The sequence below is a fragment of the Streptopelia decaocto genome, assembly GCF_964273445.1.
Source record: "Streptopelia decaocto genome assembly, chromosome: 22".
Taxonomy (NCBI): Eukaryota; Metazoa; Chordata; class Aves; order Columbiformes; family Columbidae; genus Streptopelia; species Streptopelia decaocto.
In genome coordinates this window covers 1,743,074-1,761,996 of record NC_138677.1, presented here as the reverse complement: position 1 = coordinate 1,761,996, position 18,923 = coordinate 1,743,074, and the positions used below count along the sequence as shown (strand labels likewise).

Genomic DNA, 18,923 nt, shown 5'->3' with positions numbered 1-18,923 from the left:
GAAAGATAAGACTGACCTGCAAAACACCTAATCAGAAACTACAGACGCTACTGACCTTGAAGCTTTAGATATTTTGAAGCCTCTGCAATTTGTTTAGTCTCCTTTTAACACATATCTCAAGACTGTTGGATAAAGTGTCCTTCATCTGAACGTTGCTCATTATACACTCTAAGGTTTATGTAATGCAATATGCAAATGTGTAAGCAGTTGGCTCTTAGGACTTGCCGTGTGGGTGTGAATGTAGTGATAAGGTTTTGTATAATGGCTGTTACTTTTCTTTCTGGTATACTGGCTTTATTCCAGCATTCAGGCTTGCGCAACTCTGTAAGAAACAATATCTCATCTCTCTATGCTAAATTTGGCTCATTTGCATGCACACCGTGTAAAGAACCCTGGTTTTGGGACAACACTACCAAAGCCTTGCCACGTAAGCCTGATAGAGTGGGTTCAACAGATTGTGAGGAAGAATTAGATGAATAAAAATGTAAACAGAAATTTACCAGTCCAGGCTTCGTTATGGGACAGATATAGCTTTGAATAATCTCAAAAAAAATGGTATTATTACTCTCACTTAATACTTTGGAATAAATGTTCTAAGCCGATGGGCATCTAATGTCCTTGGTAGATCTTGCAGGAAGTGGGACAGATGGAGCTAATTCTGGTTATTCCATTAATGTTATCATCAGATCTTAACTGCTGTATTTCACATTACCCCTGGCCTCTTTGACCCCGAGGGAACTTTCCCAAAGGATTCTGCTTAGCAGGTCCCTGAGGGGGTAAAACTGCTTTTATGAAGGGCAGGGTTGCAATTTTTGCCTTCTGTTTTGCACAGCCACTGCACATGCCAGACATGAGAGCTATCTCAGTTTTTCCAAAATCCCAAGAAGAACATAGGTCTGCAAGTGTGCACAGAGTTTTCAGTTATCTCGCTTGTGTTCTGTCTCAGGCTCCTGCCTCAGATGTGTCTGGGGTCACGCTGGAAAGGCAAGTCAGTGCATGTACTGGTTTTGTTTGGGACAGAGTTAAGATTCTACAAACTAGCTTGTACGGGACTGTGTTCTGGATATATGCTGGAAATAGTGTTTGTAATACCAGGATGTTTGAGCTATTGCTGAGCAGTGCTTACACACACGCAGAGAATCAAGGCATCTTCTGCTCCTTAGATAGTCTGGGTAATGAGTAGCCTGGGGATGCACAAAAAGTTGGGATGCGACACAGCTTGGACAACTGACCCCAACTGACCAAAAGGATATTCCGTACCATATAATGTCATGTTCCACAATAAAACTGTGGGCATGAAGTTAGAGGTGCTACAGTTTCTTGGAGACTGGCAGTTTGTGGTGAGTGATTATTTTCTTTTGCATTACTTGATTTTCTTAACTTTATTTTCCTTTATTTTTTGGGGTCATTTTTTCCTTTGTTTTCTCTTAATTCTTTTTTGACTTTTTTTTTATCTCCACCCATAATTTTTCTCTCTTTTAACCTTCTGATTCTCCACACCATCCAAATTGGGAGGAGTGAGGGGGGGGCTATGTTGTGCTTTGATCAAGGCTGGCTTAAACAACAAGAACAGCGCATCAGTGAGTTGAAGACTGGATGATGTCTCATGACAACAACGAGAGTTCAGCAAAGTCCAGCCATAAGCAAGTGTGTCCATAGAGATGAGACAGGCCTCAGGCCTCATTGGAAAAGGTCCCCTGTAAAGGTCCAAGCTGAGATCAGTGGAGTCCATTTCCAGACACAGGCACAGAAGTGTCACCACCAGACTGGTAATTCGGGTTGGTGCTGAGAACAAGAACTAAAGCTTCAAAGCTGCACCCATGGGAAGGGGAGATGGTACTGGCTGCAGCCTCCTGACAGCACCAGCTGGCAATGATCAAAGCAAATCCAACAAAGGGAAGGCAGCAGCTCTCAGCTCCTCTTCCTCTAAGTTGGGCTGGTACAAATATCCTCCATCTCACAGCAGGGCAAATTCTGGTCTCCTGTCCTTTTAGTGCAATACCCCTCTGGTTCGAGTTCTCACTCCCTGTCTCACTCAATACCCGGCTGATGAGCTGTCAGGGAAGGCAGGCTTCTTCAGCCTTTCTCCCTATCCATAAAGAAAGAAATAGAGGGTGCAGGAGGCAGAGACTGCATTTCAGTTCTCTGAGCACCTCTCTGCCAGGACTAAGTCATCACCATTCAGTTGCAGATGGGCTCCTTCTGGCAAGGGCAACCTGCTGCTCTACAGTGCCCACGGACACAACAGGGAACAGTCCCCAGCTGTGACCTGCACATACCTTCATGATGAGGGTTACACAGGTACAGAGTGACACAGGTGTGCCCATGCAGGCCTGCATGGAACCATGCAAAAATCTGTATGCTCACAGCCACAAAAACATCAGCAACTGGGGAATCTACTGAGGAGATGCTAGGGACTACAATGGCAGAAAAGGAGTCAAGTACCACAGGGACAAACAGGCTTAGGACAATATCCTGGTGTTGCCTGAGGACCTGTGGAGTCCTGAATGTGCTGTTAGTGTTGATATAGTTTCCAACCATCCCAGTAGAGGCCCACCTGTGTAAAACAATAAGCAATCATCAGAGAGAGATGGAATAACAAGAGAAAATAATATAGCACATCCTCCCATATGGCAGCACTTGGGAAACGGTTGTGGAACATAAAAGTATTGTTCATTTCCAGACAACTTTGCCAAAAAGAGGTCCACAAGAATGACCCAGGTCCACATCACCTGTCTGAACAGCATACCACAAGCACTTGGGGTGACACTTATGCCTGTGCTGTCGTGTCTCTGCTCTGGAAATCCTGGGGCCTTTCATCCTGGAACTTGCAGAAGAAGTCTTTCTATAGGAAAGCATGTGGCAGAAGCCAGGAAATGAAAAGGCAGCAGTGCAGGAAACCAGGGCACAGCCTATACTATTAACTGATTAGCTGGCGTTTTGCATTCAGCATGAGCTTGTCAGAAAATTATTACTTCCACAAAGGGAGCCTGGGCCTGAGGCAGTGCAGGACTCCTATAAAAGGCAGCCCAACTCTCTGCTCTCTCATTCACTTCTCTCGCCTCCTTCTCCTTGGGAACCAGGTGAGTGTGAAGCCTCTTGTCCTCTTCCTTCAGGATCAGCTGTCTTTCCTCAATGTGTGTCTCAGATGACGGGGGTCTGTCCTGGCCCTGGGGTGGGAGCTGCTTCTCATGGGAGAGGGAAGGGGAGAGAAGGTCTTCTGCAGAGAGATGCTGGGACTTAGTGGAGGTGACTCCTGTGATTTGAACTGAGCAGCATATGCTGGGCCAGGAGCTGCCTTGGTTCCACTGTGGTTGGGTGCAGTGCTGCTTCTCATGATCACCCCCTCATGCTCTGCTTCCTCCTCTCCTCTGTCCCAGGTGAACCTCTGTCCCAGAGACATGTCCTGCTGCAACCCATGCGTGCCCTGCCAGCCCTGTGGCCCAACCCCTCTGGCCAACAGCTGCAATGAGCCCTGTGTTAGGCAGTGCCAGAGCTCCAATGTTGTCATCCAGCCCTCTGCAGTGATTGTGACTCTGCCCGGCCCCATCCTCAGCTCCTTCCCTCAGAACACCGTTGTGGGCTCCTCCACCTCTGCTGCTGTTGGCAGCATCCTCAGCTGTGAGGGAGTGCCCATCAACTCTGGGGGCTTTGACCTCTCCTGCATTACCAGCCGCTACTGTGGCAGCAGATGCCGACCCTGCTAAAGGTTTTGACAACATCCTTGGGCAAGAACCTCGCAAGACCTTGGAACAACGTCATTAAAAGGAGATAGAGATCCATGGTTCTGCATTCAGGGTTTTGTATCATTTCTTCCTTCTTCCACTTGTGTTTCTCACTCTTTCCTTCCCTTATTCTCTCCCCAAGGCTGCCCTAGCTTTAAAATGTTGGCATCCCTCCCTCTGCAGGACAAGCAGACTGACTCCCTGCAGGACTTTCTCCTCATCCTTGTGTGTTTCCGTCGTCTTCCCTGTAAGCCACCTTCTTTTCTTCTTGAGACTTATTAAAGTTGTGCTGCATCCAAGTCTGGGCCTCTGAGTCCTCCTTTGTTCTCAGGCAACTCTTCCAGTCTGCTGCAGGAAAAAGGAGAAGGAAGGGGAGGGTGGGACTCCCTGCAGTGCATTTTATTTTACGCCCTCTCCCTTGTAGCTGAGAAAGACATTCATGGCTACTCCACAGCCAATGGCATTAAGTGAGGAAATGGCTCCAAAGTGTGGCAGGAGTGGGGCTGGGAAACAGGAATTCCTGGGGACAATCCGCACCCTCATCTCTCTCATTTATTCCCTTCCATAACCTGATCTAGTGTGTATGGCCAACACACATGGACATAGGGAGATGAGATAGAGGAACCTCCTACAGTCCTTCAGCATGTGACAGGGCCCAGCTGCTCTCTAGACATGCATCTGCATCATCAAACACCAAGATGGAAGGGAGCATAAGGATCACCTGGATGCCCGCTTGTTGGCAAAATCACAGGCTAGAGACCTTGCACACACCTGGGAACCACGTGGGCACATCAACATGCAAGGCTGTGCCCCCATAGTAGGGCACCTCTGCCCACACCGGGCTCTGCAGGGAACAGCACCAGTCTGGGCAGTTACACAGGGAGAACGAGTAATGGTCCTAAGCCCAGGAAGGCAATCCCACAGCATGGTGTCATGGTCCTGCTCTGCCCTTGTCCTGGGCAACTTACACCAGCAAGAGGCAAGAAAACTAACTTTGGGACAGCAGATTGTTATATTTGTGCCCCATGCTGCAGCCTCAATGCTGGAACAACAAAGACATCATTTTCTGTCACTGAGCAGAATGGTACAGTATCAAGCAGCGTTACTGGAACAGGATGTTGTGAGTTTGAAAACAACATCTTTGAATCCTGCTACTTTATTGCCTGTACCTAATGATGAAAACTGGAGTACTGGAATATTGTGAGGAGGTCCCCCCTGAACCTTCTGTTGTCCAAGGACAAAAGACCTATCTCTTTCAGTCTTGCTCAGAGGACAGATTCTCCAGCCCTTTGGTCCAATTACACCTATATACAAGAGTGGTGGTGGCTACTGGATGAGGATCAGTGAAGGCTGAGTAAGGGGGATTGGATCCTTGCTGAGGTTTTCTTGATGTGGAACGACCAATCAACAGAAGTGGCACCTGTGTGAAGATGACCACAATCCCAAAACCCATGCTACCAGGGCTTCCAGAAGCAGATTTTCTCTCATGGGCATGTTTTAATGATAAAGTTTCAATATGGTGACATCACAATTAAAAGACATCACTGAGAGGACTCAGTGACAGCCAGGAAGACAGGAAAAAATGAAAATGATTGTGCCAGCCAGCAGGCAACATAAATTATTTTCCTCAGGACAAGGAAATTTTGGCACAAGGTTGGTGGTGTCTCCACAAGGGAAACCTGAAGACGAAGAAGAATGGAGAAAATTCTCCGCCCCACATGCCCACCTTGGGAGGGATGGGAAGCCCAGGGAAATGAGATCCATTACAATTACTTTGCCATGGCCCAGTACATGACCAGAAGGACTCAGCTAAACAGACAAGAGTGAAGGAACAAAGCTGTGGTGGGTTAAATCTATTATTTCTGTTGCTTAGAGAGATAAACCAACCCCCGTTTCTGACTGAGACAACCAACTTACCCCATATAAAGGTCTGAACATACCTGGGCTGAGGTGTGCTTTGTAGCCTAGAGCAGAAAGGACGTGGCAGAGTTCTGACCAAAAATTCTGCTCTGTCGGAACTCACCATTGTTGTAACAACACTGACTCAAGTTGCACATAATTGGATGTGTGACAGTTCCTGGGTACACTGGATTATTAATTGCCTCATTCTTAATTTCTTACTGCAAATGCTGAAAGTGCCTGTTAGGTCTAATACTGCTGGGTGGACATTTCATCAACTGCGATTGGGAAAAGGAGACCATGCTGGGTGAGAAGTGAGACAGCCACTAAGCTGATCATTGCTCAGAACCAAGTCCAGTGAATTAATTCATGAAAACATTAAAGAAATTATACTTTGTTTCCAAGTGACAAAAACCACAGCAGGGAGTCCAACTCTCTCCATCCACGTTTTTCCTGCAGCAGACTGGAAGAGTTGCCTGAGAACAAAGGAGGACTCTGAGGACCAGGCTTGGATGCAACACAACTTTAATGAATCTCAAAAGGAAAAGGAGGTGGCTCACAGGGAACACCACTGGCAGCCACAAGCATTTGGTGAAACTCCTGCAGGGTGTCAGTCTGCCTGCCCTGCAGAAGGAGGGAGGCCAACAGGTCGGCTGGCCTTGGTGACAGAAAGAACAGTGGAAAGACAGAGAGATACAAGTGGAAGAATGGAGCAATGGTTCAAAGCTCTGAACGCAATGCCATGGAACTCTATCACCTTTCAAGGACCATGTTCCAAGGTCTTGGAAGGTTCTTGCCCAAGGACGTTGCCAGCAGCTTTAGCAGGGTCGGCATCTGTTTCCACAGTAGCGGCTGGTAATGCAGGAGAGGTCAAAGCCCCCAGAGTTGATGGGCACTCCCTCACAGCTGAGGATGCTGCCAACAGCAGCAGAGGTGGAGGAGCCCACAACGGTGTTCTGAGGGAAGGAGCTGAGGATGGGGCCGGGCAGGGTCACAATCACTGCAGAGGGCTGGATGACAACATTGGAGTTCTGGCACTGCCTGACACAGGGCTCATTGCAGCTGTTGGCCAGCGGGGTCGGGCCACAGGGCTGGCAGGGCACGCATGGGTTGCAGCAGGACATGTCTCTGGGACAGAGGGTCTCCTGGAAGAGAAGGTAGGAGGAAGTAGGGCATGTGAAGTTGATCATGAGAAGCAGCACTGCACCCAACAGCTGTGGAACCAGTGCACCTCCTGGCCCCACATACACTGCCCATGTCAAGTCCCAGAAGCCACCTCCACTAAGTCTCAGCACCTCTCAGCAGAAGACCTTCTCTCCCCTTCCCTCTCCCATGAGAAGCAGCTCCCACCCCAGGGCCAGGACAGACCCCCATCAGCTGAGACACACATTGAGGTAAGACACTTGATCCTGAAGGAGGACAAGAGGCTTCACACTCACCTGATGCCCAAGGAGAAGGAGGAGAGAGAAGTGGATGAGAGAGCAGAGAGTTGGGCTGCCTTTTATAGGAGTCCTGCACTGCCTCAGGCCCAAGAACCCATTGTGGAAGTAATAATTTTATGACAAGCTCATGTTGAATGCAGATCACGCCAGCTAAAATATGGGCTGTGTTCTGGTTTCCTGCACTGCCGCCTTTTCATTTCCTGACACCTGCCATGTGCTTTCCCATATGAAGGCTTCTGTAAGTGCGGGGATGAAAGGCTGGAGGATTTCCCTAGCCGACACACGTCAGCGCAGACAGAAGTGTCAGCCCACGTGCTGGTGGCATCCTGTGCAGGCAGGTGACGTGCACCTGGGTCATTCCTGCCAGCTTCTTTGTGGCAAAGTTGTTAGGAAATGAGCAACACTGCAATGCGTGTGTCCAGATGCCCAAGGATTGTGTTTGAGAGGCTGTATCATATGTGGTCCCCAGCATCACAGCAGAATCCCCACTTGCTGATATTTTCTGGACTTTCTGTGACCATACATATTTTTGCACAGTTCCATGCAGGCCTGCATGAGCACACCTGTGTCAGACTGTACCTCTTTGACAGTCATCATGAAGACATGTGCAGGTCATAGTGGGGGACTCTCTATTGGTATGTCCAAGAGCACTGTAGAGCAGCAGGTTGCCCTTGCCAGAAGGAGCCCATCTGCAGCTGAATGGTGATGACTTTGTCCTGGCAGAGAGGTGCTCAGAGAACTGAAATGCAGTCTCTGTCTCCTCTCCCTGTCTTTCTTGCTTTACAGACAGGGAGAAATGCCAAGAAACCCTGCCTACCTGTGCAGGCCATTGTCCCTGCAGTGATACCCTGCTGATGCTGTGTTGTTGGTGACTGGGGTGGGAAACAGTCTCCTTATTTCCATGCCAATGCCAGATGCATATCTGTAGCTTCTTGGTGCACAGTGAGGCAGTGGCTATCAGCTCTCAGCAAACTGGTATTAGGCTAAAGAGACTGGGGTCCATATCTTGCTCTGCTTAGAGATGGAGGACAGATTCTCTGGGTGGATCAGGACGAAGTGAAACGGCTTTGAGTCAATCTCCTTTCCTGTTGAAGTAAAAGGACTTCCACATCCCTCATAAAAAGCTGAGTCCGAGGGCCCAAAACTAATGATGATTTTTCATTTTCTTTGGGCAGTGTAGTAAACCACTAAGGCTGCACAGGGCACTGTGTGGATGTGAGGGAAAAACAGGGGACTTGTCCTCATGATACTTGCCCTTGGATGCATTCCATGACCCCTCCTTCCATCCTCACATCCATCTTCTTTCTTGCCTTCTTCTCCCACTACAGCTCCATCCAGAGCAACAGGAATGACCCTGAGTGCTTGTGATGTTGCTAACCTGCCAGGGCCTCCTGCAGCAATGGGGTCTTCCCATGAAAATAGCACAACTTCAGATCACCATCCTTAGGGAATGCTCAGAAGCTAAGGGGAATATTTCTGTGCAGAGATGCAGCAAGGGAAAGGCTGATGGTCACTGGCTGTGGAGTAGCCAGAGATGTTGTACTCAGCTCCTATGGACAGGGACTGAAGGACACCCAAAGACAGTGTGTCCTGACCTCCCATTCCTCTAGAAATGAGAGTCTCCCTGATCACCCATTTGTTCTTTGCCAGCATATGTCCTTTCTCCCTGGGCAGCTTTAGTGGGGAAAGGACCCGAAAGAGCCAGAGGCTGGGATGCAGCAGAGTTTAATGAATCTAAAGAGTGAAACAAGATGTCTGTGAGAGGAGGCAAAAAGGAAAAGATCTTCATAGAGACCCAAGAGTTGGTACCCCAAAGTAGGAAAGATGCGAACACGAGTCCCGAAGCTGGCTTTGGTGGGCCTCATGACCCAGGGAAGCAGAAAAGAACAGAGGAAAAGAAGAGAATTGAGAGAGTTTAAGAAGTGACTGAGAGGCTTCGATGTTTTTCAGAGACCCCAGGATGGTTCCTTCCTAAGGGTTGATACTCTTTACAGTAGGAGCAGGGCAAGCTCTGCCCCTCTCAAAACAGCGGCCATTCTGACTGGCATCATCCTCTCCATTTCAGGGCCTCCTGGTCTAGACCATCACCAGTAGCTTTAGCAAGGGGAACACCTTCTGCTGTCATAGTAGAGGCTGGTAATGCAGGGGAGCTTTTGACCAGTGGGGTTAAGCTGCAAGGCTGGCAGGGCAGGCACTGGTTATAACAGGACATGTCATGGGGCTGGTAGTTCACCTGGGAGAGAGGGCAGGGAGGAGGAAGAGCGCAGGAACACCTGAGGAACAGCCTGAAACCCCACAAAAAGGAAGACAAGTCACCTGCTGGGTGGGGAGTTGGAGGTTCTGCAGGGGGAACAAGATATTCTTTGCCTGAGCCCAGCAGGGTCCCTCAGGTAGAAACCAGGCCCAGGGATCCTCCTGCATGACCTGTAGCCACAAAGCCACCTCAGCCCAGCCTTAGCCTCTCTCCATGACAAACCATCTCTGCCTTCTCCCACAACCACAATCTCAGAACACTAACACAAGACCAAGGATCTGATATCAACTGATGTCCTTGCAGGCTGGACCCTTTCCTATAGGAGGAGGAGGAGGAGAAGAGGGAGTTCCCATTCACCTTGTTCCTAAGGTGAAGGAGGTGACTTCAGAGAGCAAACAGTTGAAACAGCTTTTCTATTGTCTTCACGTGGCCTCAGTCTCAAACACAGCTGCTTCATAAGCCACAATTTTCCTGCATACTCTTAATTAATGGTAACATTGCAGGTAATGTCATGGCACGTGCCGCTGTTTCCCTTTATGCTGCCTTTGATTTCCCGCTTTATGACAAGGCCTCACAGTGCCCTGTCAAGGGTGCTTGGCTAAGAAGTGAGAGTAGCTCTGGAGAGACATTTTGGACAGGGCTGCTGCAGTGTCTCCTGAAGGGGTGGAACCAAGGGTTTTGCTGGACTTCAGCATGGGCCTGGGGAGGATATGGACAGAAGAGCATTACAGTGATGGGGGGCAACTGAATTCAGAGTCCCTGTGTGCTGGCCCTGAGACAAGCCTGAATTTCCTGGTGTTGCTGCTGCACCTTGAGGTCTTTCCCCACAGTTGCTTGATGGGAGCCAGGTACAGAGCAGGGCACAGTCAAGACCCCCAGCCCAGCCAGTCCAGACATGCCGTCCTATGTCTGCTGCTGAGGAGGGATGGACCATTTCCCAGGTCACACTGGGAAGCCTGAGTAGGGTCTCCCTGCCATTGGGTGGGGAAGAGGAAGTGCACTGTGGTGTGAGCTTGTGGGGTGCATCTCAGTGCTGTCAGAGCAGGGAGGCAGCAAGGCTGAGGAAGCAAAAAACAGTGTCACTGGAGTTTCTAAGAAACTAACCTCCTGAGAGAAGGATACTGGGGGTAGTCTGTAAGGACTGGCAACAACCAACTGAACTTGGCAAAAACCTCATGGTCAGGGCATGTAACTGCAACTTGTCATGATGAAAGGCTTTGTCTGGTAAATGCCAATCCATTTTGCCAGAATACTTGCTTTTCAGGAAAGCTTTTCAGAGGAGAGCCAGTAGATGGTTTCCCCTGTGTGGTGATGCTAGCTGATGCTGGAGTTCCCCTTTCCTTCCCTACGCCTTGGTGCCCAGAAGCTACATCTCCTGCATATCAGCCATGGCCAAATGGCTGGGAACCAGTGTTTTGAGTCAGTGTCTCACTAGAGGCTTGTAAAGAGACCTTATGGCACAGCTGGACTTCTCTAGTGCTGCTGGCACTGGGGATCCTCACCTCTTTCCAGTGTCGGTGCTCTTTACTGGTGCCATTGTCTACATGCCTCACATTCACCATCTTCCTCCTCCCAGGCTCCCGAGGCTCTCATTCCTTCTCCCATAGCTCCTGGGTCTGGACAAGGATCAGTCATGGAGCCAGGTGAATCCTGTCACCTCAAAGCTTTTACAGGAGTAAGGAGAAGGAACCCTGTGAAACAGCTCAGCCCTTCTGAGGCTACCTGAAACCAACATGAAATAAGTTGTTCAGAATTGGGCATTCTCCTCATTGAGACCAGAATGCTGTGGCCCTGACTCTGCCCTCTTGGATAACAATGGGCTGAGACTGTGCCAGAGACTGGGACTGACACAGAGGGGGTGTCAATGATGGCTTTGGGTTGGTCAGGCACAACTATGTACACACACACACGCACATAAGCTAACATGCTCACGTGTGCACCAAGATACACAGAGATGCACAAAGACAAGCAAATGTGCACGAGGCCAGAGACATGCAAAGAAACATGCATGTACACAGAAAAATGGTCTCACTAGAAGCAAACAGGTGTGTGCTGAGCCAGACAGACAAACACATGGATGTGCATGCTGAGAATCACACAGACTGCTACACAATCACGTTAACAGGTACATTATTGCAGATAAGCACATAGCAATGAATGTGACTGAGGAGCAGCTGGAGATGTCCCCTCCAGCGCAAGAATGGGGCACTTTAAGCAGGGCAGATGCGCTGGCAGCATTGCTTGATTAGTTTCAGGGATCCATGGACTGCCCAGAGAGAGGAGGGTGCCAAAGAGTTTCACAACGTCCTCCTGAGGGCAGCTTAGGGTGAAAGAGAGATGAAAACATAAAATGCAGCCCAGCTGTGTGGGAATTCAGACAACAACTGACTGCCGAAACAAGCTAGAAGGGAATCAGAGAGGACAGTGCACGCACTCACAGGAGCTCTTCAGGAATGAGCCAAGGATTGCAGGGATGGGAGCAGCTGAGGCTCTTCCTGTAAGCAAGATCCTTAAATAAAAAAAAGCCACCAGAATTCCTGATGCTGAAATTACCTACCTCCACTGGACCCCTCTGGCACTTCCACCTACACTGACACATCCCTCACCTGGAAATCTGGGGACCTCTCATCCCAGCACTGAAAAGAAGCATGCATGAGGGAATGGGCATAAACTAACAAGAAATACATGCTGACATGTGTCCAACCTGGAAATCCCAGAGCCTCTAATCCTGGCACTTACAGAAACCTTCATATAGGAAACTATGTGGCAGAGGCCAGGAAATGGAAAGGCGGCAGTGCAGGAAACCAAGACAGAGCTCATACCATTAGCTGGTGTGTTTTACATTCATCATGAGCTTGTCAGAAAATTATTACTTCCACAAAGGGAGCCTGGGCCTGAGGCAGTGCAGGACTCCTATAAAAGGCAGCCCAACTCTCTGCTCTCTCATTCACTTCTCTGTCCTACTTCTCCTTGGGAATCAGGTGAGTGTGAAGCCTCTTCTACTGCTTCAGGATCAGCTGTCTTTCCTCAATGTGTGTCTCAGCTGATGGGGGTCTGTCCTTGCCCTGGGGTGGGAGCTGCTTCTCATGGGAGAGGGAAGGGGAGAGAAGGTCTTCTGCAGAGAGATGCTGGGACTTAGTGGATGTGACTCCTGTGATTTGAACTGGGCAGCATATGCTGGGCCAGGAGCTGCCTTGGCTCCACTGTGGTTGGGTGCAGTGCTGCTTCTCATGATCAAGCCCTCATGCTCTGCTTCCCCCTCCCCTTTCTCCCAGGTGAACCTCTGACCCAGCGACATGTCCTGCTGCAACCCGTGCGTGCCCTGCCAGCCCTGTGGCCCGACCCCACTGGCCAACAGCTGCAATGAGCCCTGTGTCAGGCAGTGCCAGAGCTCCAATGTTGTCATCCAGCCCTCTGCAGTGATTGTGACCCTGCCCGGCCCCATCCTCAGCTCCTTCCCTCAGAACACCGTTGTGGGCTCTTCCACCTCTGCTGCTGTTGGCAGCATCCTCAGCTGTGAGGGAGTTCCCATCAACTCTGGGGGCTTTGACCTCTCCTGCATTACCAGCCGCTACTGTGGCAGCAGATGCCGACCCTGCTAAAGCTGCTGGCAATGTCCTTGGGCAAGAACCTCGCAAGACCTTGGAACATCGTCATTAAAAGGAGATAGAGATCCATGGTTTTGCATTCAGGGTTTTGTATCATTGCTTCCTTCTTCCACTTGTGTTTCCCACTCTTTCCTTCCCTTATTCTCTCCCCAAGGCTGCCCTAGCTTTAAAATGTTGGCATCCCTCCCTCTGCAGGACAAGTAGACTGACTCCCTGCAGGACTTTCTCCTCATCCTTGTGTGTTTCCGTCGTCTTCCCTGTGAGCCACCTTCTTTTCTTCTTGAGACTTATTAAAGTTGTGCTGCATCCAAGTCTGGGCCTCTGAGTCCTCCTTTGTTCTCAGGCAACTCTTTCAGTCTGCTGCAGGAAAAAGGAGAAGGAAGGGGAGGGTGGGACTCCCTGCAGTGCATTTTATTTTACGCCCTCTCCCTTGTAGCTGAGGAAGACATTCATGGCTACTCCACAGCCAATGGCATTAAGTGAGGAAAGGGCTCCAAAGTGTGGCAGGAGTGGGGCTGGGAAACAGGAATTCCTGGGGACAATCCACACCCTCATCTCTCTCATTTATTCCCTTCCATAACCTGATCTAGTGTGTATGGCCAACACACATGGACATAGGGAGATGAGATAGAGGAACCTCCTACAGTCCTTCAGCATGTGGCAGGGCCCAGCTGCTCTCTAGACATGCATCTGCATCATCAAACACCAAGATGGAAGGGAGCATAAGGATCACCTGGATGCCTGCTTGCTGGCAAAAGCACAGGCTAGACAAGATAGCCCAGGACCCTGTCTACCTAAATCGCAAATGCGTCCAATTGATGTCCCAGAAATCTACAGACTAGCCTGCCTCACCTCCATCCCTGTAAAAGTGATGAGAACAAATCATTCTAGATGTCACCTCCTGTGGCCTTCTGGGTGTAGAAAAGGAACTCCTGAAGGCACTGCTGGGCTCAGAATTATTGCTGAAGCACACAGCACCCCATGGACCATGGGAGGTTCCCCTCATATTCATTCTGTCCACACTTCAGGGCAGAAACATCACCATTACCCATCTCACTGGGTGCTGAGCACTTGCAGTGGACAGGACAGGCACCAACCCAAACATTGCTGAAACTCTTGCGATGACCCTGCTAGTACTCAGCTTCCCAGGCTCCCCCAGAGCTCTGAGGCATGGCCAGCCTGAACTCTGCTCATGTCACCACTACTCCTCTCTGGCAGGCCACAGTCTTCCCAGCAGTGTAGTCCCCGGCCCTTAGAGAGCTGTCCTGCAAGAGACCTTGCACACACCTGGGAACCACGTGGGCACATCAACATGCAGGGCTGTGCCCCCATAGTAGGGCACCTCTGCCCACACCGGGCTCTGCAGGGAACAGCATCAGTCTGGGCAGTTACACAGGGAGAACGAGTAATGGTCCTAAACCCAGGAAGGCAATCCCACAGCATGGTGTCGTGGTCCTGCTCTGCCCTTGTCCTGGGCAACTTACACCAGCATGGAGCTTGTCCATGCACAAGAGAGCTGTCCCTGAGAAGACCCAGGCAAGGAGGGCATTCCTCTGGTTACATGTGTCTGCCACCCTAAACGGAATTCGCATATGGACCTGCTGACTCACCCTTTGGGGGTTTTCATTTCTCTTGATTGTGACTGTCCTTCTAGTGAAGAAGTTCAAAGTTCGTGTCCATCTTTGCTATTCACTGCCTCCAATGTATGTCTGTGTGGGTGGAACATTCCCCATGGGAGCCTCTACATCAATAAAGGTGATGCTTGCTTTTAAAACTTCAAATTGTTTTGGTTTTATAAGTTTCTTCAACTACCCTTTTTGTGGCATCATTTCTGGCACCCCATATGGGACTCTGCTCTTATCTTCAACCGATTCCTGGGATAGAAAGATCTCCAGCTGGTACTGATGGATTCTCGGGGATGTCCTCAGTCCCTGGAGGCAGCAGAATTCTTGATCCAAGAATCGTTTGTAAGTAAAGTATTCTTTTTTTTTTTTTTTTTTTAATTCTCTGGTTTGGTTTGCCCATTCTTAAGTCAAGGCGAAAGCCTTGCAGGGGGCCTTGCCTATCCATTAGTCAAAACTGTGAAAGATTTGCACAGTTGGGCTAAAAAAAATAAATTAAAAGGGGGCTTAGAGGTTTCTAAAAGAGAAAAAATTCAGGGTTTATAGGCCCCTAAAAAAAATGCAAATGTTTTGGGGATGACAACCCCTAAAAATGAGATTTGAAAGAAGGTTGGGGAAAAAAAAAGGAGAAAAGAGACTGTTCATGTCCTTGTTTTAGTTTATGAGTGTTTATGACTGCATGAGTATGTGGTACTTATTTGATTGGTTGTTGTTGCAATTGTTTCTTTGTGCTGTTGTTTGTGTAAGTTTGCTGTAAGCATTCTCCTTCTCTGTGCTTCTGGATGCTGTATTTCCGCTAGTATGGGCAGTTCAAGTCTCGGGTAAAGCCAACACTACACTGATAGAGGTAGAAGTGAAACAGAATTGAAACAGGACTTCAAACCAGTAAGGAAAAACAATATCCAATAAACATGAAAGTGAAAATGAAGTTAGAGACTTTCATGAACATGTTCATGCACTGTGGACTTTTGCAGGAATGCCGATCAGAATACAATACTCCCATTTTGCTAGTATAGAATCTACATTCTATGGAATACATGCTTGGTACAAGATTTGGGGACCATTAATAAGACTGCGATAAATGTGTACCTGGTAATGCCAAAACCCATACACTCTTTGATTAATATAGCAGGAAATAATATTTATTTGACTGTTTTAGACTTGAAAAATGCTTTTTTCTGCATACCATTGGATTCAGAGAGCCAGAAGCTTTTCACCTTTGAATGGGAAAGACCTACCACTGGAAGAAAGATGTAACTTTCTGGACGATTTCCCAAAAGGACTTAATATCAATCCTGCTTTGTCTGGTAGCCTATTGGTGGGAACACCTTAGAAGCCTGGCAGGTATCTGTGACTGCATTGTGCCTATGACTGTGTTGCTGATTCAAGAGGCAAGAAAACTAACTTTGGGACAGCAGATTGTTATATTTGTGCCCCATGCTGCAGCCTCAATGCTGGAACAACAAAGACACCATTTTCTGTCCTGAGCAGAATGGTACAGTACCAAGCAGCATTACTGGAACAGGATGTTGTGAGTTTGAAAACAACATCTTTGAATCCTGCTACTTTATTACCTGTACCTAATGATGAAAACTGGAGTACTGGAATATTGTGAGGAGGTCCCCCCTGAACCTTCTGTTGTCCAAGGACAAAAGACCTATCTCTTTCAGTCTTGCTCAGAGGACAGATTCTCCAGCCCTTTGGTCCAATTACACCTATATACAAGAGTGGTGGTGGCTACTGGATGAGGATCAGCGAAGGCTGAGTAAGGGGGATTGGATCCTTGCTGAGGTTTTCCTGATGTGGAACGACCAATCAACAGAAGTGGCACCTGTGTGAAGATGACCACAATCCCAAAACCCATGCTACCAGGGCTTCCAGAAGCAGATTTTCTCTCATGGGCATGTTTTAATGATAAAGTTTCAATATGGTGACATCACAATTAAAAGACATCACTGAGAGGACTCAGTGATAACCAGGAAGACAGGAAAAAATGAAAATGATTGTGCCAGCCAGCAGGCAACATAAATTATTTTCCTCAGGACAAGGAAATTTTGGCACAAGGTTGGTGGTGTCTCCACAAGGGAAACCTGAAGACGAAGAAGAATGGAGAAAATTCTCCGCCCCACATGCCCACCATGGGAGGGATGGGAAGCCCAGGGAAATGAGATCAATTACAATTACTTTGCCATGGCCCAGTACATGACCAGAAGGACTCAGCTACCCAGACAAGAGTGAAGGAACAAAGCTGTGGTGGGTTAAATCTATTATTTCTGTTGCTTAGAGAGATAAACCAACCCCCGTTTCTGACTGAGACAACCAACTTACCCCATATAAAGGTCTGAACATACCTGGGCTGAGGTGTGCTTTGTAGACTAGAGCAGAAAGGACGTGGCAGAGTTCTGACCAAAAATTCTGCTCTGTCGGAACTCACCATTGTCGTAACAACACTGACTCACGTTGCACATAATTGGATGTGTGACAATTCCTGAGTACACTGGATTATTAATGCTTCATTCTTAATTTCTTACTGCAAATGCTGAAAGTGCCTGTTAGGTCTAATACTGCTGGGTGGACATTTCATCAACTGAGACTGGGAAAAGGAGACCATGCTGGGTGAGAAGTGAGACAGCCACTAAGCTGATCATTGCTCAGAACCAAGTCCAGTGAATTAATTCATGAAAACATTAAAGAAATTATACTTTGTTTCCAAGTGACAAAAACCACAGCAGGGAGTCCAACTCTCTCCATCCACCTTTTTCCTGCAGCAGACTGGAAGAGTTGCCTGAGAACAAAGGAGGACTCTGAGGACCAGGCTTGGATGCAACACAACTTTAATGAATCTCAAAAGGAAAAGGAGGTGGCTCACAGGGAACACCACTGGCAGCCACAAGCATTTGGTGAAACTCCTGCAGGGTGTCAGTCTGCCTGCCCTGCAGAAGGAGGGAGGCCAACAGGTCGGCTGGCCTTGGTGACAGAAAGAACAGTGGAAAGACAGAGAGATACGAGTGGAAGAATGGAGCAATAGTTCAAAGCTCTGAACGCAATGCCATGGAACTCTATCACCTTTCAAGGACCATGTTCCAAGGTCTTGGAAGGTTCTTGCCCAAGGACGTTGCCAGCAGCTTTAGCAGGGTCGGCATCTGTTTCCACAGTAGCGGCTGGTAATGCAGGAGAGGTCAAAGCCCCCAGAGTTGATGGGAACTCCCTCACAGCTGAGGATGCTGCCAACAGCAGCGGAGGTGGAGGAGCCCACAACGGTGTTCTGTGGGAAGGAGCTGAGGATGGGGCCGGGCAGGGTCACAATCACTGCAGAGGGCTGGATGACAACATTGGAGCTCTGGCACTGCCTGACACAGGGCTCATTGCAGCTGTTGGCCAGCGGGGTCGGGCCACAGGGCTGGCAGGGCACGCATGGGTTGCAGCAGGACATGTCTCTGGGACAGAGGGTCTCCTGGAAGAGAAGGTAGGAGGAAGTAGGGCATGTGAAGTTGATCATGAGAAGCAGCACTGCACCCAACGGCTGTGGAACCAGTGCACCTCCTGGCCCCACATACACTGCCCATGTCAAGTCCCAGAAGCCACCTCCACTAAGTCCCAGCATCTCTCAGCAGAAGACCTTCTCTCCCCTTCCCTCTCCCATGAGAAGCAGCTCCCACCCCAGGGCCAGGACAGACCCCCATCAGCTGAGACACACATTGAGGTAAGACACTTGATCCTGAAGGAGGACAAGAGGCTTCACACTCACCTGATGCCCAAGGAGAATCAGGAGAGAGAAGTGGATGAGAGAGCAGAGAGTTGGGCTGCCTTTTATAGGAGTCCTGCACTGCCTCAGGCCCAAGAACCCATTGTGGAAGTAATAATTTTATGACAAGCTCATGTTGAATGTAAATCACGCCAGTTAATCGTATGGGCTGTGTCCTGGTTTCCTGCACTGCCGCCTTTTCATTTCCTGGCACCTGCCATGTGCTTTCCCATATGAAGGCTTCTGTAAGTGCAGGGATGAAAGGCCGGAGGATTTCCCTAGCCGACACATGTCAGCGCAGACAGAAGTGTCAGCCCAAGTGCTGGTGGCATCCTGTGCAGGCAGGTGACGTGCACCTGGGTCATTCCTGCCAGCTTCTTTGTGCAAAGTTGTTAGGGAATGAGCAACACTGCAATGCGTGTGTCCAGATGCCCAAGGATTGTGTTTGAGAGGTTGTATCATATGTGGTCCCCAGCATCACAGCAGAGTCCCCACTTGCTGATATTGCTGGCACTTACAGAAGCCTTCATATAGGAAACTATGTGGCAGAGGCCAGGAAATGGAAAGGCGGCAGTGCAGGAAACCAAGACAGAGCTCATACCATTAGCTGGTGTGTTTTACATTCATC

The 18,923-nt window shown here is 49.0% G+C and overlaps 2 protein-coding genes across 2 annotated transcripts in view; both read left to right on the top strand.

Annotated features, from left to right (window-relative positions):
* Positions 1–3,022: 3,022 nt before the first annotated feature.
* The window catches only part of LOC309449226 (feather keratin Cos1-1/Cos1-3/Cos2-1-like), a gene marked incomplete at its 3' end in the record, with an annotated part of 36,147 nt that continues 20,246 nt past the window's right edge, over positions 3,023–18,923 (top strand). The window contains exon 1 of the mRNA XM_082071191.1: positions 3,023–3,083. The remainder of the gene's footprint in view (positions 3,084–18,923) is intronic.
* Positions 12,617–12,922, top strand: LOC309449037 (feather keratin Cos1-2-like; the record flags this gene model as incomplete). Its single annotated transcript, XM_082070947.1, has 1 exon — positions 12,617–12,922. The coding sequence occupies one exon, from the start codon at positions 12,617–12,619 to the stop codon at positions 12,920–12,922; it is 306 nt and encodes a 101-aa protein (XP_081927073.1).